Raw genomic sequence first — 22441 nt, forward strand, 5'->3', positions numbered from 1 at the left:
CTAGAAGTATCTGATATTATAAATATTTTAAGTGTGTATAAAATGCGAACCCCTTTATTATTAAAGGGGAATAAGAATAACAAAAAACTAAGAACTTTAAAAAGATTTCTAGAAGTATCTGATATTATAAATATTTTAAGTGTGTATAAAATGCAAGCAGAATTCCATCAAAGAAATGCGAAATAAAATGAGAACAGAGAAAAAAATTGCTTGCTTTCAAGTATAAAGTATTCTGAATATATCTAGAACTAGAAAAGGAAAATGATAAGCCATACAAAATGTATTACAACAATGAGAGCCAAGGAGTTGACGATATGTTTAAGTCTCGCAAAGATAGATGAAGCGACCAGAAAATATTCCACCACTTTGAGAAATATTTTGTAAAATAGATCTTGATAAATAAGATAAAATAAATAATAAATCACCAAAGGTGATGATGACGACAATAAAAATGTCATACATATGCTTTGTTACTGTTCAGTGCATGATGTTTGCTTGAGGTATGAGGTGGTTTCCAAACTTCTGCATTCTTATGCCGTAACACAATGGACCCTATTGGTTCTAAGTGGATTCTAAAAATCGTTGTTATAGCTGAACTTAAGACTAGGTGACAACCTGTTGAAAATCCATTGTAATGATGATAACTCAGTGACGTTGGATGAACTATTTCAAAGATTTTACAAGAAGACTTCAAAGATACCAGTGATGCATATTATTTAGGCGATTTCATGTCCAAAACTCTTTGCAAAGCTATAAAGAAGCCCAGATCACCGCACAGAAATGAAAATGCGTGTTATTTCACTAGGAATATGGCATTCACATGAAATAATTTTGCCCTTCACATGAAATAATCCTTAAACTCCTGATGACAATCCTGATGGACAGTTCCCATTGGGACAGAATATAAAGTAAAATTAAATAAAAAAAAAAAGTATTTCACTAGTAAAATGAAATACAAATATTTTTTAATTAAAAATCAAAAGGTTTATTTTTAGAATATCCAGGATATATGAAAATGAAAAATTGCTACAATGGCAAAGTACACACAATCAAAGCACAATTTTTATTCACCCAAAGATCAAAAGTCGCAAAAGGTCATTTCCTGAAGACTTGCGTGAACTTTGAGTTGAAAAAATTTTTGCATGTTTTACAACGATTTCACATGATAAAAATTTGATAATAAACAAATATTTTCTAGAATTTCCATAAACAATCCTGAATACATTTCAGGCTTTTCACAAAAAGCAGAAAAAAGGAAAATTGCATTGATTAAATTACAATGACAATGAGCAGTTGCGGTAATTCGTTAACTTTTACAAGTATTAATGTGTTCCAGTGGGTTAAGTTACTCCTACGTACTTGTACATTAGTGAATACCTTGGGGACTGGGACTGGAAGCTAACTGAACAGCTACAGAATTGTTACATGGTTACACGTGTGATTAAATTGGGTGATTTGTCTTTCACGTAAACTTAGCGTTGTGTGAATAAATTTCTAGCGCAAATGACACCAAACTCACCTAAGTCCAACTCCTTGTTTATGTGAGTAACTCCAGTGTGGCATCAGATTACATGCAAGACAATGCAAGGATCAACATGTGAGCAACATCCATTAGGAAATTTTATTGCACACAGCAAATTCAGTTTTTCGTACGGAAAAGTGTACATTCGTTCTGAGGCAAAAACTAAATGTGTGCAGAAAGATAATTTAAAGGATATCTTAAGGACATTAAAAATGCGTCCTGTGCGGTGAAATGCTGTGAAAATTCAACTTGAGGAAACCCTGCAGTGGCATTGATATGAGCATTAAAGTTGATTCCTTTCGACTGTGAAGTTTGCTTTGCAAAAATGTTTCTGTGAACTTTACACGATTTTTCAAGGTGGTTATATATAAGTTTGTATGTATGTTATTTTATGCAAAGTTGGTGTGTATGTAGTGTGTATGTACGGTATTATGTTTTCATAATAATTATAGAGGGTTATCAATGTTGTGGGCCTGAGTGTAAATATAAATTAAATACACTTCGATTAAGATTGTGATCAAATTATTTATGTATCTTTTTATGTTGCCATGATGTGTGAAATCTGTATCTCCTTTGCAAGACATCTTATAGTACTCAATCTTTTCAAAATCATTTTCTTTGATTTATCGGTACATAGTTCGTCCATAACTTCGTTCGGTTACGAAACATTGAGAGCTTAGACATTCTACACATAAACTCCATCATAAAAATCCATTAGTAACAAATCATTTTTTCTTAGTGACCCATATATATTATTAAAGAAGGCAGGATGAATCATCATTACTCGTTCAGGATGTACACATCATCTTGATCAAATCATCGCTTGAAGCTTATTTAAGGTGCTCGATCCATGCACGTTTTCAAGATTTTATATATTTTATAATATCAGTTAAGCAGCGGACTAGCAAAAGTTTATTTACTTAGCAAAGTGGTGTAATTATAAACAAATCAAAAAAACCTCAGCTGATTTGACATAGAATTGCAAAATTTCATTTCAAGTTTCAAAACAAATAGTGAAAATTGAAAATAAAAACTTGATCGTCTCAAAGTGATTTAAGAAATTAGGTTAGGTTAGGTTGAAGTTGCGGTCTTGTGCCCCATTTCCACTTGAACTTAAATAATGGCCCGTTGCAGTACCACGGATTAGTGTTGTTAATACGCAAATTAACTGAAATGACAATTGAAGTAGAACGACACCCTCTTTCGGCAAAAGTGAACCAACCTGACAATTCTATAAAGTTGGCTATGTGCCTAATTTAGTCATGCGAGTGTCACCCGGCACTACCGTGCCAGAAGACAGCTAGCTCCAGAAACCTGTAGCCAATCAATCAAAATTGGTTGAACATTACTGAGTCTGAAACCATAACTAGTCTTTACCAAAGGTTACTGAAACCAATAAAAATGGCAACAACCAGGCCGGGGTGTACCATGTGAAATCGATCTAAGCTACAACCCCTTTAAAGTCTTTAAAGATTTCATCTGGTTTCAGAAATTCCAAACCGAACATTTTTCACGCTGAGATCACTGAAAATATTCAACTGATAAAGATTTCATCTGGTTTCAGAAATTCCAAGCCGAACATTTTTCACGCTGAGATCACTGAAAATATTTAACTGATAATGTTGAATAATCTCTGGGAAAGTTTAAGATTTAAAATGATCCAAGATTAAGCTGATATATAATTGTTGATATCCTCTGCTTGAATTATAAGGCTGTGTCGCGAATATTAAGCACAAGCAGTTTAACACGGTGGGTTCCTCGAATTTCAAATGCAGCTAAAAGGAGGAACAATTATTTTTAACAATATTATAACAGATCATAAAAATTGGTTCTATCAATGCGACCCACAATCGATGATATGTAACCAAAAAGGTACTAATCAATCCATTAAAAGCAAGCCGAAGCCAGCAACAAGAGTAATGATATGAATTTATGGGAAAGTGATTTAAAAAATAATATTCTTCTATTACATAGACGTGATGCATCAATAATAAGTATAATTATATATATATATATATATATATATTTATTGGGGGAGTAGTATGATGTGTAGAAATAGATCCCAGACATCTGGAGATTTAGCAATAACTAGTTCAAGTTCAAAATTAGAAGTTTTAAAGTATTAATGAGAAATATTTATTTTAAACGTTACCAAATCTTCAGTGAATTTTGCTACTAATATATTAGCAATTGTCTGGCATTTGTTTTTTCCAAAATTCTTCTCTTCTCCTGTTAAAAAAAGCAATTTTTCAAGTATTTTCTAGAAGGCTTTTTCTTTTACGGGTTGATTTAAAGCAAATCAGAGGAAGAAATTTAAGAGTCTGGAAAAGTGTGATCAAAGTCAAAATGTTCATTAGTTGCAATTTGAATGAAAACATAAAATTCGTGTCAATTTTTTGTTAACCCTTTAAAACCCAAAATCTTGAACTTTAATTTATTGAACCTAAAACCATTGAATAGTCAAAAAATGTGAAAAAAACTTAAATTTCTTTGTACAGCATTTCTTTTCTTTAAAAGAATGAAATATAGTGACAATTTGGAAAATCGCCTTTAGAGAAATACTTAAGTGCACGTCTACTAAGTGAACATTTAAGACAAGCCGAACAAATAACGACTATGAAAATGAAGGAAGTAAAGAAACCTAGGCGCACTGACGATAACAAAGTTGTTAATTTTTAAAAATATATATAAATATTTTTCTACACAGAAGTAAAATGGCAGTAATTTCTATTTCTATACTCTTCTATAATTATCTTCTCTTATCCTTTTTATTTCTTTTAAATTTCATTGTTTTTAATTTACACTTTTTTTTGTTCTTAAGAATAGTGCCTCAACTACTTTTAAGTTTTATGGAAATCCTTCAATGCATACTAATCTCAAATAGTATTTAATGGATATAATACAATAGAAATAAAGTAAATAGAAGTTAAATAGAATAGAAAGAAGTTAAATAGAAATATTTGTAACAAGTGGGATATTTCAACACAATTAAGCATTCACAATGCTTAAGACTGAGTATGGAATAAGGTCCTTTCATGTGGATAAATAAACTCATAAAACAAAATATTAATTTGAACTTTAAGGATTTGTTAATAACATTAAATTCTGCTGGTGGCACAAACAAACCACAAAGAATGCAATAGTTATGCGGCATGCCACAAAAACGCTTGGAGCTCAGCAAATGCAAGTATTTATGCCATTTAAAATTAAAATAAATATTTTGATACTTTTTGAAATGAAATAATTTGGACCAAAAATAAATAAATAAATATAAAAACGGAATCAATTAAAATTGAGTAAATAATTTGAGTTAATCAGTTAAACGTAGAACCACAATTACTCGTATTATTTAAACAAATGCCAAACAAATGACTACTGCTGTAGTCTCTCGGCGTTGCGGTATATAATTTCCATTCAAATGGAAGGATGATATTTCATGGCTTTCCGAAATACATTTACATATAACGGTTATGGAACTACATATTTATAAATTTGCCGTACATGCTCAGTGAGGCGTACGTTTTAATTTGCAATAATTTGACGACCAACGCCACCACAAATATCAAATTCAGAAACGCGCCATGGAGCCAGCATCAGAACCGAGGCCCTAGGCGTACAATAGACACAACTTACCCAAATGAGATACATTAGTAGCAATTTTTGTGTGCATGAAGGCAACAATCAGTGCAGATTTTATTATCGATTAGAACGAAATTAATTTTAGATACTGTTAACAGTTTCTCATTTCTGTCTATTTGATTTTCATTACAAATTTCTAATTAAAGCAATGTGAGATGCTCACAGCTGAAGGTTGGCAAAATTCAACCGAATGCCAGACCCAAATACGGTATAAGTAAGAGATATAAAAAGCAAAAAATTATTTATAACTTCGATAATAGGGATTTACTTGTCTAGATAAATAGTAGCCAAAATTAAATTCTTTCAGAATACACACAAAAAAAATTATTATTATTTTATTATTATTATTTTATTTAGGTGGCATAAGCAGCAAACAAAAATATAAAACTTCTTACATCGTCCAATATAAAAATTTTTATACTCGTAAAATGTATACAATACTTTCATATCTTAAAGTCAATCTGGAAAAAAACAGAGACCCTAAAAATGAACGCTAATAGAACCGATGACTTAAACCTCAATATGAAACGCATGCAATTAATAGATTTCTTCGCTTTTCTTATAGACTTATAGACGATAACGAAGAAACAGCTATAGCAGCAGTCTATCTTCCAAGTGGTAAGGAGACTACTAGTCTAGCGGACACCACATAACGCCTTAGAAATATAAGTTTAAATAAGTTTGAAGTGTCTGAAATTGTGTATTACAGGTGGTAGTGACAGCTGTGTCCTTTACTGTAGGTATTGAAAAACCCAAGTATATAAATATTGAAAAAGCCAAGTACTCTACATTAATTTTATTATAAAACCTCTTTTTGGCAAATTTTCGCTCCATAGGATGAGTCGTCTTCCTCACTGGCATTTGAAGTACTACGAGTACAATCGTGACAATTTTCTAAAGTAAAGCTAAGATGACATTCTATTCTGTTGAATAGTTTGCACGCACTAAAATTTATGTACTTGCTCATGGTTATAAGAGGAAGATATCTATAAATATCATATACTAGGTATACTTTTTTTATTCTCTAGGGAATTTTGAATATCTGATGAGAATGAGAAGAACCTTGCGAGACTCTTCAACTAACCAGACAGCTTTGTTCAATCTAATAAGGAATTTGGCGAAGCAAGCTTGCAATCAAGAATTTAGTTTGGAATTTCGATTTCTCACTGGCTTCTGAAGTACTATAATTGTGACAATTTTTTAGTTTTTGGGTAATGCGTCTATCTGTATTAGTAATGTTAGCTACAAAACCATCCGAATGAATCAGCAGCAGTTTGTGATCAGCTGGTGCAGATTTTTTGTTTAAATTTTTAACAATATATAACATACCACCCTTTAAAGATCATATAATCTAATTGTTAGTTAAGTTTTTGTCAATGATAACAAAGATGCAGTTAAGTAAAATCCTAAAATGTGTTATCGGTGCTAGTTAATGGGTGTGAGACTTGGTTGACCAAAGACTCAGTCCATAGTAAATCACATATATTTATTGATAGATACCTTCCTCATGCCCTAAACATTTATTAACCATGGACAATAAATGAACATGTTTAAGTCAAATGATGTTATATCAAAAAAGGACACCATATAATCACTACACTCTACAGAAATCACACCGTGCGATTACAGCAAGCACTTAACTGAATTCAGCACGGATATTGAAGAAGAGGATGCTCAAAAGGTATAGTTTCTGGTATACAATAATTAGAGAGATGAAAAATCATGTGTGCTTATATAGTGAAACGGGATAAAGTGTTAGCACAAAACCACACATACTTCAGATGTTTTACTGAGACTCTATTCTAGTGAATGCGCTAAAGAAATTGATGGTTATGATACATATTTTATGACAATTTGAAAAAAAATAAGATCTTAAAACACGTATTAGAAGGTTGCCAAGCACTGATGTATAAACAAAAGAAATACCGAAATGTACAATTCATATGGGATGAAGAAATAAAATCTCTGTATTGTAGGTTCAAGTTAACAAATTATGAAAGAAGTTGTACTCGAAGATATACATCCATCTCATTAAGGGGGTATAACAGGACTAGATCTCTGTACAAATTCCTCCTACATAATAATATTAAGAATAATATGTTCATTTATATATATAAATGTTTAAATACATATGTGTTTTTGTATATATATATATATACTATACTCTATATTTAATTCTATTGCAAACGTGCATACGATTTAGATGTTTTATTGAGACCATATCAAGAAGCTAAAGAAACCTCTCATGATATATATATATATATATTATATTTATATGTAGTAATTTATGTGTATATCAGCATATTAGATATATTTTGTATATTTAATTTGGCCAAATGATTCACAAAATGATTGATTTTAGCATAATCACATCATCACATGATTATAATGTATGTACCAACCATTTTCCTGTGGTGTATTAGTAATTTATTTCGTGCAACGACCAACAGGTAATTCACGTGTGTCAAAAGTAACACTGTTCACTCCTCACTCCTCATGAATGTGATAAATGTTGTTTCATATGAACTTGAAAATAAAATGATAAAAAAAATAAAAATAAGAATAAAAATAAAAATGAATAAAAATTCACCATAAATTCAAACTAACGAAATTGTTGATGGAATACAATTTATCAGGGCTGACATCATGGATGCACACGATAACCGTGGATGAGGAATGGGCGTGTAGAGTAGCTTCCACATTTGCGTTGTGCATTGTCGGGAAATGTTGCAAATGTTATCACCGCGGACATAGTTATCAGTCACATTAGCTGAAATTAAATGTTATAAAATTTTATTAATCCGCTAAAGTAAGACAAATATGACAGAGACGCGTTCTTATCGTGACATGTGACTTTTGCTGTGCTGTTGTGTTGTTGTTTTGTGAGGAAAAAGCACACGCGACCCCAAGTCAGATACTTTTCACTAATGCAAATATAGCGATTCATCTAATACGATAACATAAATATTTTGCAAATAATTTATACGTGAGATATTGGAACACGAGTTCAACATGCACACCTCGTCGATAGTTATCATCAAATCGATTATAGATATACTTACCATTTTCGACAAAATCGTAAAACTTATCGCAACGATGTGGAAAATATGACACATGCTTATCACTATTGAAGGTTAAGAGCAGGCTGATATTTTTAGTAACAATTTTCAATAAAAAATTAGACTTAACAATTGTAGTTCATTGGTTTTACTTTTCCTTCGCTTCTATTTCAGGTCTGAAGTTTCCTTTTAATAAAATATATCACTTTTAAATAGAACAACTTAGATAAACATTATTTAAAATAATTAATATCATTTAAATAAACATTAAGTAAAAATAAAACAAGCCATTTTTCTTTTAATTTTAGTTATAAACTTCCTTCTAAAAGTCGTTACTACTCATTGTCAATATGGTCGATCTGACGTTAGATACTGAGGATATCTCCCTACCTCAGGTTGGGATCTATGCCTGCTTATCATTTTTGTTGGTTTCAGTTGTAGGCGGATTATTTTACGTTTCATGCTCTAAAAAACATCGTCTAAATTGGTTCGAAAAAAATTTACTCGAATCTGCAACAGGTTCTGATGAAGTAGAGCCCAGGTAAGTACAATAAAAATTAGGAATACAAAAACAAAGTAAGTCAAAACAAAAAAAAAATTTATTTGACAGCTGCGAAGCATTAGTCGCTGGTACAGCTGGTTACAATGTAGACAACATAAGCGAATGTGCACGCACCACAGGCAAAGGCAATCTGAGCCCAACCTCGGTAACAACTGATGATCCCACTTTCTGGGTACCTCCACCAAAAACTGTACAGCAACAGGTTTCAACATCAGCTGACGAATCACCACCACCAACTCCAACTTCACCAACCGGTAGTCTCAAATCGAATACATTGTCCATGTCGTCAACTAATTCGGTGCCAATTGCTCGTTCCGATAAACATGTTGTGCTCGGAATGAATCCCATACGTCCAAAGGTTTCATCAATGAATACAAAATTAGACCATACCAAAATTGATATGGCATTATACAGAAATGTTAGTATTTATTGATATCATACACTCCACGTTATAATTACTTTTTAATATTTCCTTTAGAACTCACAACAGAAGAATGGCTCACCAGATGGTAGCGATGAGATTCGCGGTAACATACATGTTAGTATCTTGTATGATCCAATTGCAGGTATATTGTCCGTACGTCTTATTGAGGTTAGTATTTGTAGAACTTATTAATATCCTAAATGTTTTTTTTAATTAAAAAACTTTGTTTTTCAATTATTATAGGCACAAAATTTGCAACCAAGAGATTTCAGTGGTACTGCCGATCCGTACGCCAAAGTACGTCTGCTACCGGAGAAGAAAAATTTTTGGCAAACTCGCATACATAAAAAAACTCTAAACCCTAGTAAGTTAAGGTCAAATAATTAAAAGAGTAACTCAGGGTATCGAATTTTGTTATGAGGTTATATTGTAAAATATCTTTGATTAGTTTTATTATCACTGAGCAATTAATATCGGCAACACCATTACCATGTTATATCGCAATTACTAATCACTTTTTTTAAGTTAACTGTTAGCTATAAGTAGATCTCAGGGAGGTTTTTACCATTTAGAAACGTCTGGTGGATAAGGAGTACGAAGTTATTGCATATACCGCGAACATAGCTTTAACAGCTTTAAGAAATGATCCATTGCTCTATAGAATATTTTACAAAATATATGGTTTCAATTGTTTTTTAATTTAATTATTTATAATAATTAAATAATAATTTTATTTTTGAATCTTTTAAATTGTTTTTTAAAATAAATTGATTCTATAGTATCGATTCTCAAATTCGAGAAAGAAAATTGGTAAACAACTTTCCCTTTACATATATCTGTTTATCGGAAAATCCTTTTTCAAAAGAGTGTTTATCCAATTATATGGGCGGATTTAAAATGGTTATCAGAAAAATATTCAAGTTTTCTTGAGAAAGGAAGAAATTTTCACTTGTTGCAGTCTTCTTGAACGCTGCAGCATCTTTCAAGTGGACAATGTTCAATGCTCTTCGAAATAGTAGAAATTTTAATATTTCCAATATTCAGATATTGACTTCAGACCCGATTACATTTAGGAGAGTTTTCCATTTCTGATGAAATTTAGATGCAGAAAAATGTTAGTCTTCTATGGATTCTAAATTGTAAGGGTATCGCAAACAATTACAATCCATATGAGTTCAAATAATTCATTAATGGATAACTCTAAAACAGATTCTGCTCATTGGAATGATCTATGAATAAATTGACCAACATAGAAACAATGATAACGTCTCTTTTAATTCAGTAATTTAATACATAATGGATAGATTTAACACCAGTCAGGTGTCTTCTTGCAAGTAGGTTTCTTTAAAATAAAAAAAAACTCTTGTAATTTTAATGATACCGTCCGTTCAAGTGTCACTCTTTTAATGTGTATACCTAGTAGCAGATAACTGTAGCTTTGAAAACTATGTTAGGAAATTGAAGATTTCACTCTGTGATTATTGTCACATCTTTAAGAAAGATGTAAAAAGCGTTTTACATCTGCTTCGTCACTATCTGGTACATGCATAACACACATATTTACCAGGCAGGAACTTTCAAGGGTATATCATCCAAATATTCCAAATATTCTAAAGTTCCTAAATGTATGCTAAAGTTTTTTACATTGACAATGTAAGTGCACCATCTAAAGTGCGGTGGAGACTATCATTTTTGAGTGTCATTCAAGAGAAGAAATTTAAGAATGACACTCAAAAATGTTAGTCTGCACCTTTGAATGACAAGTAACCAACATGTTGGTGTGCCCATCAAAATTTTGGTGAACACATCATTCAACTTCTCCTCAACATGTTGTAAATGATAGATAGTTTGTCACCTAGAAACTTGCACTAACACACTTACATCTTGCGAAACACACTTACAGTGTGCGTAAACACCGTTATTCTTCAAAAATTTTGCTTGTGAGCATGTTCAAGTTCTGTCGATAGAATAAATTTGAGCAAGAGAGAGCGCAATATGATTGACATTCAAAAATGATAGTCTGCACCGCGCTTAAGGCTTTCGGATACTTAAGAAGGGCAACTCGCTAAAGAATTGGTACATAGACCGACCCAATTGTGAGCATACCTTGAACATATATTAAACCAATGTATAGTTAATAACTCTTGATTGCCATTAAAAATAAATTTCTCGTGCAGTTTTCGATGAGGACTTCGTTTTCGAAGAGAGTGCTAATGTCATTGATAAACGTACTATTGAAATCTTATTGTATGACTTTGATGCCTACTCCCGACATGTCTGCATTGGTGGCGCACAAATTCATTTGGGCGATTTAGATCTAAGCGAAAAAGTTAAACTTTGGACACCACTTGGCTCCTGTGCTGATCAGGTAAGCACATCACTCTTTTTTTGTAGAACAATATATAGAACATTTATTTTTTTTTGTGTAACTATTTTACGAATAGGATATGAAAGTCGATTTGGGTGATATAATGGTTTCACTAGCATTTCTACCATCTGCTGAACGTTTGACTGTGGTTATTATAAAAGCAAGAAACTTACGAATTGTTGATGACTCACGCAGTTCTTCAGACCCATACATAAAGGTTACACTTATAACTGGCGGTAAGAAAATGAAGAAACGCAAAACTGGTGTATCACGGAATACCGTCAATCCGGTCTATAATGAGGCTTTGACATTTAATATCAGCAAGGAAACTTTGAAGGGTTCAATGATTGAGTTCACAGTAGTCCATGATGGTTTATTGGGTGAGTGTATCTTGCATATTGAAACAGAATTTTATTTTACATTTGTTTGTGTAATTCTATGTCATGTAATAATATTTAGGTTCCAGTGAAATACTTGGACGCGCTTTAATTGGCAATTCTTCTGAAGTACGTTTAGATGAGAAAATATTCTTTGATGAAATGTTCCGTTCCAAGAGCGCCACCGCACAATGGGTACCACTACAGGATGTTAATAACACACGTGCTGTGAACAACACGCCAACCAGTGCTCATTAAACTGTGGAAACTGGTTGCGTACTTGACTCTTTTGTTGTTGAAATTTAAATTGAATAACAGTGAACAGGTTTCCCGCAGCAATGTCACAACAACAATATCAATATATTTCCATGTTTTTGATAATATTAAAGCAACAGCATGCATTCTGTCTCTATGTTTGTGCAATGTTATTGTGCTTCCCAAATGCATGGAGTTCCATATCTAATTTTATGTGTTAAATTCTATGTTTTCTTTATCAAACTAAACATTTTTGTGTACGGTCTCTACACAGTCATAAGTAAGCACAGTATGTAAGCTAAAAGCCAATTATTTTATATTCACATTTTAAAAATTTATTGCACTTAAAAATTTTATAAGTTCAAACAGTGACTTTCAAACTTTTATGAATGACTGCAATGACAAGCCACACAACTAATAGTTTTATTCAAATCGTAGTGGTGGTCTTTTTGAGTTCTCATTCAAAAATTGATTATATTAAATAACTTTAATTTGCTCATATAAACAATTGGAAAGAAAAAAAAATTCTAAAATATATTTGACAACAGTTGTAGTATTGTACCTTAGGGACATAAATTTGCTTTCTTCAGTATCACATATGCATTGCCCAGTTTTACTTCATTTTCTTCAATATGCTTATATGTATGGACAACAGTACATATATTGTAGGTGACAACAGTACACCGTTGACCAACTTTATTCCTTTAAAACGTAATAGATAATATTTTGCTAGTTAAATAACAGTAGTTCACTGTAACAAGTATTTGAAATTCACACGATCGCTATTAAGAATCATTAATTAGGAGTTGTAAAAACACTACATCATGTACTACTCCACTACTCCTCTACTGTATTGGCATATATAAATTGTTTACACTTGTGAAACAAGCGTTTCACTAGCGTTTCACAAGCGTTTAAGTTTATTAACTGAAATAAAAATTTTCTTGTAATTTTTCTAAAATTAATTTGAGGTACAGTAATTGAAATTTTCTAGGAATTTTTTGCACAACACTTATGTAAAAATTTATTTATTTATTTATTGCAGTTATTTATTATTTTTGTTAAAAAGTTTTCAAATTTATTTATTTGTTTATTAAATATTTTAAAAAATTTTCACAATGACAATACCTAATTTATCTAATTTTTATCTATTTTACCCTACTCGAAATTCTGGTAAATACCAACATTCGCTGCCATACCGACATAATTTACTATTTCCATCAATTTAACATCAATTTAATTGAATTCGCACACGTCCATAGAATACTTTAAGGACAATATGTTTTACATGAATGTTAAATGAACTCATAAAAAAACAGTTTTAAACCATATTTATGTTATTCAAACTGTAAATACAAAGTTTCAATTATCAATGCTTTTGCAACAAACTAAATAGCCACAGTTAATATTTCTATAAAAAATTTAAATAATTTTGAATTTATTTTTGTTTACTTATAATGTTTGAAGATAAACTATTTTAATAAATATTTACATTAAAACTGCAAACTGATTCTGATTTGATCTTTGAAACAATTTTATTTACTTCAAACTGTTAAAGAAATGCACTGAATTGTGTCTTTTAAACTGTCTGACAGTTATCTGCTATTAGCACAAAATAACTAAACGCTTACAAATAAAAGTGTTAAAATAAATTTAAAGAAATTTAAATAAATAAATACTTAAATATTTATAATAATAACAATTACGATTAATACCACATAACATATTTGTGTCTATTGTAATATCGATATTAATAATATTTTAATTTAACTTCTTAATATATTAAACATAATTTTTCTACATTAAATTTACTATTATATATTTTTAATTTTTCTTTCCTAACATTATTATACCATAAATGTTAATATATATATACATGTTTCCTCCTAACTTTCAATTTTATATAACTAGTACGTAATTAATTGTAAAAATTTTTTTTATAAGACCACCGAAAACATAGTTTTTATGCTTTATATATTCGGAAGAATAATATTTGTTGTCTCATTGCTGCTAAATAACATCGTTCTTGTGTGTGAATAGTGGCTTTCAAATTGTAAAACCTATAAGCACTGAGTGCTTGTCTATACTAAAGCAGAGGCTTACAAACTGTCAATACCTCATTGCTAAGGGGAAATTGGTTTTTTGCAGGGATAAAAGTTAATTATTTATTGGGCTCTGAGGAAGTATCCACAAAAAACTTTCATTAAACATTTATAAATATAAAAAAAATATTTACTAATATATACATATGTCTATATGTGCTACTAAATGTGCTTTTCCCTATATATAATTACAATTATTAATATTAATATATAAATTAACAAAATATTTATGATAAGAAAAATTATTATGTCCATTCGTTTAGTATTTTAAGAAATCGTACAAGAGAAAGAAAGATAGAGAGAGAGTAGAGAAAGAGTAAATGAACAGGATGGAATTGATTATAGAGCTGAGAACATTATGCATATTACCTATATAAATATTTTTACATACAAACATATACTAATTGTCCGCAAGTACCTAAACGTAAGAACCTAATTAAATTTAAGAAAAATTAAAAAAAAAAAATTTGAAAAAAATTTGAAAAAAAGTGTATTAAAATATGAAATATTTTCAATTTTGCTATTATTTTTTAATATTATATTTTGTGTAGTAATGTGCGTTGCAATTGTGCGCTACAGATTTATGAAACATACCTTTATATATCTATATTTACTGGATTTTGAATATACACAAACCCAATCAATCAATCATTGAATAAACAAAAAATTAAGAATATTCAAATATTAAAAAAATTATTATAAAAATTATTATTATAATTATTATTTTATAAGATGTATTGTAAAGAAATTGGCCAATCTGCCAAGAATATTTAAGCAAATTAACTCAAAATGTATTTAATATTAAGTGTAATCATATATTGGTTCTAATAAATATTTAGTCTTCTGTACAATCGGAAAAAATCTGTGTTTTTTTTTTATAAGATTAACAGTAGGAAAACTAGAAATTTAATGGACCTAACACTACAAAATAAAAGTTGTGTTGTCAAGGCGTATAAGCATCTAAAGTGGTTTAGTTCAGTAATTCGATACTCCATATCCTTGGCTCTGTACAAAAACTGTGCTTTCCTAGAGCTCACCTCAACTGTGTGATTCAAAATCAAAATCGTTCTGGGTCTTTAAACTCCAAAGCTCTACTTCAAAAGAAGATCAGTCCAGAAGTGGTTTATAGTTCAGGGTTCTATGAATGAACTGAAGTTATTTCGCCTGTTTAGTTAATTATTCGCTATACTTCCGGACTTTAAATTTTTGATCGCATTATGACAAACTTTTTTTTTTGGCGTCAGTCACTGTGCATTTTGATGGAGTATACATCATTCTAAGCAATTTATAGTTGGCGCTGTTAAGTCAAGGGAACCTATAGTATACCAAGAGGTCCTCTTCAGTTTTCAAGTAGACTATCTTAAGCTTAGTTTTGTATGTATTATATTTCGTGGCACTGCATCCAATGTAACCTAGTTTTCGGAGCTGTGCTTCCTTAACAGAATTTATTGGATCTGTTTATGAAAACTGATAGTTTTAACTAATTTGTTCTTTCACTTTTTGGATACTTTTGGTAATTAGATTTTATAGTTAGTTAAGAATGGTGATAGTTTAGGAGCTATTTGATATCATATGCTCTTACTTTATCATTATTATCATGTCTAGATAATAACTATTTCAAGGTAAATGGAAGGAAAATATGTAATACATCATAGAAGTACGTTCACTTATTTTCTTATTTTCCAGGACAACTTGCTGAAGGATTGTGTTAAGCAAATCATATTTACTTAATGAATAGAAATTTTATTCATACTTTTAACTAATAACACCACCAAAACAAGTATAAAGCCAGCAAGACAGGCATAAAGACCAAAACGCTCTGCGCATAGAATGTACGACTTTCCATTTAAGTAAATATAAGCCAATCTGGTAAGTCTATAAACTGAGGTATGTGTGTAATTTTGAAAGAATTCAGTTCCAACCTTAGCTTTGTTAGGATAAATTAAGTCTTATTGCATTCTCTGCACTCTCAGTGTCAATATGACTTTGTTATACCTTCTGACTAGTACAACTCTTGTATATATTAGAGCAAAAAAACATTTGGAAGTTTAAATGAAACTCTTCAAAACATAATTTTTTTTTCAAATATTAATGCAATGAGCTGAAGAATAAAAAAAAAAGCCACCCAAAATATTCTTATTCGTATATTTATTAACGAAACAACTTCAGGAATTAAAAACGGTTAATAATTAATATTTTAATAATTGTGTACATTTCATTATTCAAACTATTAAAGTCGATTTTTACCTTAACAAAATTAACCAAAAATAAAAGAAAATAAAAAAACAATATCGTGTAATATTAAACTTATATACAACCCTAGTTGAGTCAGGTATTATTTATAGCGGCATTGAAAAACAAAGTAAATGAGAATTTTAATTTTTTATGATATTGTATACAATTTGACAAAAAACTTAGATGTAAATAATTATAGACATATGATTAAAATTCATAAATAGCGAAACACTTTATAGCGAAATTCTTTATAATTTATATTGACTTTGAAAATTGTTTACGTAAGCCCAATCTCTAAAATTAAGATTTTGTTATTTCATTTATTCTTCTTCAGCAAACTGATTTTATTCCATTTATTAAGTATGATACTGTATTTAATCTTTCTTTTAGTTTTGAAATAGGCAAATAGTCTATTATACTAAACTTCGAACTTTCATCAGCTCACATATGGTGGTTCGTAACTAGTTATTATGTTAAGATCGACTTTTTTTTTATCTTTTTCGGGACCACTGAAGACATGGCCTTGAAAATGTTAAAATCATTTCATTTGTAGTCAAATAAACTTTTTCTATACTTGGATCAAGGCAACTCATGCACAATCCACTTGTTAGAATAAGTCACCATTGGAGCAAGTCACAGTACCTCGTTAGTACTCGAACTACACGATTGCTAAAGCACTTTAAAAAGGAAAGAGTTTAGTTAGGTTGCTTTAATAGATACTATATAACTTATATAAGACAAAAATTGGAAACCTCATAGAGATGGTCTGTAAAGATATAATAGAGGTGCGCTGTATAAACTGTATAATCACGATTCTTACTGCAACTGTGAGGACAAAGAAAGGACTTCGTAACTGGTTTGGCACTTACCAATGTAGTGTATACAATCAAGAAACTTATTTTCTAAACGATCTTCGTCAGTTATAGGACGTTTCAATAAAAAGGATCTTAAGCTTTATTAAAGGTACCAAATAATTATGAAAATTTCTAGTTTTGTACAGTAACACAAACTAAATGATTTCATAAATATTTTGAAGAAAATTGAAGACTCTTTCTACTATAGCATTTTCCCTTGAAAAGTTATCTGAATTATAAAAACTTTACAAATATTATTTTCTATTTAAAAAAAAAAACAGATTATAGTAAGCTTAAAATAAAAACCAAGTATTGTTTAAGAATTAAATTTTATTGTTCATTAAAAAAATTATGAAGATTGTCATTATTTTCAAAAAATAGTTTTCTGAAATTCTCTTTTTGCAGCAGCTAAAGGAAAGTAGTCCATCTATTAGTTATCGATTAATTAAGTTCCTCAGATATAATTGAAGTTAAGCGAAAATGCGTACCCTCTCTTATTCGGAATTGAATGTGGATTCATTCATATTGTGGATGATCATAGTCGTTGTGTTTCTACTACTTCCAATACTGACTTTCATTTTTATCAAGAAGTTGATCATTCTTCGTGTAAGTTAACCATATAATTATATATATATGAACAATTGTGTAACAATAATGTTATTCTTGCAGCGCCATAGGAATCCTCTTAGGCGATATATACCACTTATTTACAATCATGTGCCTAACGTAAATGATTACCAATTTCGTATGAATAGGAACTAAAACAAACTCATACCGAAAATTTATTTATGTACGGACTAAACAATATATTTAGTAAGTTTTTGTGAATATCGATTAATACCTTTTATCTGTTATATGAACTTGTATACTTAGCATAAAGTTATTATTAAAAAAAAATTAAACTAAAAAAAATTGATTCAAAAGAAACTATTTGACAATAGTTTTAGTTCTTAAAAGTGATCTGGATTCATATATAATTTAGCTGAAGTGAAATCTTCGGATTACTTTAATTTTTAATCCTTTATATATCATCCAGTAATGCATATTGTGGTATTAAAATTTAAGCGTAGAGAGTTCCTCTGATGGGTTTATTCCCTGTGATTCAAAGAAGCTTAAATGTTGGCGAAATAACTATTCGTGCATAAAAACTTCCATTTTGTAAATTCGGACACTAACACTTGCAGACAATACAACGGTTATTATTTAAACGAATGTCCAATTAGAATGTCCAAAATTTTGCAAAAGTATCCAAAATTTTTAAAGAGTGTCTAAAATTGTTAACATATAGGTTTTCAAAGTGCCCAATTATAGTCACCCTAAAAAGGGATTCATGCCACAAGCAATCATACTATTACTCAACCAAAAAATAAAAAAGAATTGAAATTATATTATATCTGGAAAGATATAATAAATAAAAAATGAATCAACAAAGAACTATAAGATATTTATTACTTAATTATAGGAATAATCTTCTTGTTTTTTTTTTGTGATAAATAGTTGAACATTTCATTTAGATCAACCGTAATATCTCAGCGCACCGAAATTTTAGGAAGGCCCATGCAAGCCCAATTTATAATCCTACTGCAGTGGGTTATCACTAAAGTAGTCTATTCCAAAAAAGCTTCACCTTCAATTTAGCTACATTCTTAACATCCTTTATGAATCCATTATGCTTATTCTAATCTTTATTAGCCTAATAACTATAATTATTAGAGGCGTTTTAAAAAAACAGAAGTAGTTTTTTCAAGATTAATATTTTTTTACTACAACACAGAACACTTTTTGTGCTGATTTTAGACTAATTTTTTAATTAAATTTTTTATCTAAATTACTTTCAGATAAACTATATTAAATCTTGGATGGATTTGATTTTAATTTAAAAGCAATTTGGTCCGTTCGAGCTGCTTTATATTTGAATATTACCTTTAGTCAAATTGAAATTCTGATGTTGGAATGAAACACTGCTGAAATCTCAGTTGACAAATATTATTGAACATTTATTTTTAAACAAATTATTATTGTATAGTTGTAAGAATAAATTTATGTTAAATGCAAAGCAGCTTTTAAATTTTAACTGTATTGGATCTCAAATGTACAGGAAATGAGTATTGGAAATAGTTCCATAGACTTTCCATAGACATTCATACGAATGACAGCTGTTTGTATTGTTTACAAGCTACCACAAGAATTTGGGTCTAAATTTTATAGAAGAAAAGTTATTGGAAATGCAATTCAAACGTTATAGTGTGATTGCGTTTTATTTGGCTGAAAAATCACAACCACAATCAGCTATTTTCCGTGAGTTCAAACACCTTAAAGTCAATAAAATGTTTGCATAACGTACCATAAATCGTTATAATAGTACAGGAAGCGTCACCAAACGCTATAGTGGTGAACGACCAAAAACAGCAACATCACTTGAAATGGTTTGGAGAGTGAAGGTTCGACGTGAACGAAATGCACGTCATAGAGATCGAATGGGAAAAGAACTGAAAATATATCAGCGAAGCATCCGACGCATATTCCAAAATGAGCTCAAAGTAACAAGTTTGTGCCTTACAAGTTCCAAAAAGCACAAGATCTTACACCAAAGCAACAAAAAATTAGACTCGAAAGAGTAATGGAGTTATTACGCTTGCATTAATGTGACCAACTTCCTAACATTGTGTTTACTAATGAGAAGAATTTCCCCATTGAGCAGTTCATAAACTCTCAAGACGATCATATTTATTCGGGACTGCTGAAAATTCGGGACTACGACCATCGATGGACACTCTCCAATCATTTTCATTGAATCTGATATCAAAATAAATGTGCATTATTATCGGCAAAATGTTTCGGAAGTTGCTTTCGGTCGTAGACCAATGAGCTTCCAACAAGACTCGAAACCGTCTCATTAAGCTCGTGTAAATAAAGAATAGTTAAAAAAAATCATGTTCCACACTTTATTTCGTCCACATAATGGACGAAACAGCGTTTTATGCTCAGATTAAATATATTCATATTTTTTTTAATTATATTATTTTTTTCTTTAATAATTGTACTTACTGTAAAACTCAAAACGAAGTTGAAACTTGTAAACATCGAAGTAGGAAGAGGCAGCTAAATGGACAGACGACCGCACTGCAACAAGAATGACAAGTTGCCCCGAGGGCGAATATAGCAATTTTCAGTGCTGTAAAACGCAAGTCACTCATACGCACAGATGAACGGAACTGTTATCAGCTCAAAGGAAAATTGATTGAATAAACACAGTAAAGTCGTTGCTTTTCCCTATGCGTTGTTAGCTCAAGTAGCATAAATAAGGCGAAGGAAACAAGAGACTTGAAAAAAACTGCGCCAAAGCGAAGAAAAAGTGCAACCTGCTCAATTTGCCAAACCAAACCAAACCAAACCAAATTCTAGGAAACTCTGCAAATTGTCAACATTTCTACGGAGATGCGGATACGTTCCAGTATCTATGAGGGCAAGTTGCAAATTCAACTCAGTACGTTGTTGCTTTGTTAAAATTATTTTCAGCAAATAGCTTAGACGTGCTCTATAACCGCAGCTGCGTTCTGGTCAAAGGTCATAGTGTGACAGATGACAGGGTGCGGAGGAGAGTTGGAGAGGAGAGGAGGAGGATAGGGAAGGGGTGGTAGCTGTAAGTTGCAGTTACTTTGTTTGATTTTCGTTTAGTTCAGTGCAAACAAGCGCAATTGTTCACTTTGGAGCTGGTAAAATTGTGTCATCCTCGTAAATTGCTCATTTCAGGTGCTGGAAAGTTCAAGTTTGTTTGACATTTACTAAATTGAATAAATTCACCGAGACAGTTTGATTGAAAGAAAAATAGCAGAATAATTGTATTACGCCTTTTCAGAAGTGATACCGAACCACTAACGTTTCAGCTGATATCTCTTATCTCATTGGTCGTAACATTTTTCATAAAGCTAAACTAAACTATTTAAATATTAAAGTATCTTCAAGTTTTATTTATATTTAAAGTGGCATTTAGGAGATCAAAATATGGGTATTTATCAATTACTATATATTTGAATTTACAATGTATTTAATCACAACTTATATCCACAAAATATTGGTTTCACTGGTGCGACTCGTGGAGTAATATTAGCATGATATTATCATTTCAGCATCACGTTCTTAGATCAGGCTTTATACATATGAAAGAATATATAAATCATGTAACAAATAATGCCTTTATTATATGTTCAAACAGAATAGTATTGAAATTTAACAATTCAAAATAAAAATATTATTAATTAATTAATTCAATTATTCTACAGCTGGTTTATAATTTCGTTCTAATATAAACAAGCAAGTGAATTTGTTAATAAAACTTTAATAGAAAATTAACAAAATTGTAGGAAAATGTGCGAACATAAAAGACAAGTACGGTTTTGAGTCAGTTGTTTAAGGAGCGCTGACTCTAAACTTCAAATTTGGCAGGGCACGAGTTCAACCCTTGCTACTTGCAGCCTCAAAAAATTATTTACAAATAATTAAATATAAACAATAATTCGAAGACTACTGATGATGTGTATTTGGCAAAATTCGAAACAACTGTATGGTCAGTCAAAAATTCAATTAATAAAAATAATAAAAAAATAAATGTTTGTTGTTGTAGTTTGAAAAAACCTCTTTATGTAGAGGTTGAAAGCCAAGTAAAACTTTCTAAGGAGTTCTAAAGAGTTCTGTGCATACAAATTAAAACTTAACGTTTAGATATAAGTTCATTTTTGAGAGTGAACGAGGCCCATCTAAAAACTTTGCTGCTCTTAGGAGCACATCACACATTTGAAAAAAAAACCTTACATTGAATGAAATTAATTAATAAATAAAGTCATTTTAATCAGAACAAACCACAGCTATGGACCCTGACTTCTGTAGTGCAAGTTTTTCATCTCCAGTCGAGTATCGAAAGTAAAACTCACTCATTAACATTTATACTCTAAACAGTTATATTATACCAAACAGATTTTAGTTGACTCTTACGGCAGGCATATCTTACCACGGCAATATCTTAACCCCTTTCCCGTGGGTGACA

The 22441-nt window shown here is 30.5% G+C and overlaps 1 protein-coding gene and 1 long non-coding RNA gene across 2 annotated transcripts; both read left to right on the forward strand.

Moving 5' to 3' along the window:
* Nucleotides 1-8533: 8533 nt before the first annotated feature.
* On the forward strand, nucleotides 8534-13172 carry LOC119662311 (synaptotagmin-5). Its single transcript, XM_038071906.1, has 7 exons — nucleotides 8534-8761; nucleotides 8831-9200; nucleotides 9261-9374; nucleotides 9450-9570; nucleotides 11384-11574; nucleotides 11651-11954; nucleotides 12034-13172. The coding sequence occupies exons 1-7, from the start codon at nucleotides 8571-8573 to the stop codon at nucleotides 12207-12209; spliced, it is 1467 nt and encodes a 488-aa protein (XP_037927834.1). The 5' UTR covers nucleotides 8534-8570; the 3' UTR covers nucleotides 12210-13172.
* Nucleotides 13173-17757: 4585 nt separating this feature from the next.
* Nucleotides 17758-19448, forward strand: LOC119662458. Its single transcript, XR_005250781.1, has 3 exons — nucleotides 17758-18003; nucleotides 18067-18210; nucleotides 19236-19448. It is a non-coding gene; the product is annotated as an uncharacterized LOC119662458 (long non-coding RNA).
* The last annotated feature ends 2993 nt before the right edge of the window (nucleotides 19449-22441 follow it).

This window comes from Teleopsis dalmanni, chromosome X (genome assembly GCF_002237135.1).
Source record: "Teleopsis dalmanni isolate 2A chromosome X, ASM223713v2, whole genome shotgun sequence".
NCBI classification, from domain to species: Eukaryota; Metazoa; Arthropoda; class Insecta; order Diptera; family Diopsidae; genus Teleopsis; species Teleopsis dalmanni.

What these genes read in the sequence shown, in the direction of transcription:
- LOC119662311 (XM_038071906.1), top strand. Translation starts at nt 8,571, where the DNA reads ATGGTCGATCTGACGTTAGATACTGAGGATATCTCCCTACCTCAGGTT. An exon ending in TCTGATGAAGTAGAGCCCAG is followed by an intron (nt 8,762 to 8,830) that starts GTAAGTACAATA and finishes TTTATTTGACAG; the next exon opens with CTGCGAAGCATTAGTCGCTG. An exon ending in ATATGGCATTATACAGAAAT is followed by an intron (nt 9,201 to 9,260) that starts GTTAGTATTTAT and finishes TATTTCCTTTAG; the next exon opens with AACTCACAACAGAAGAATGG.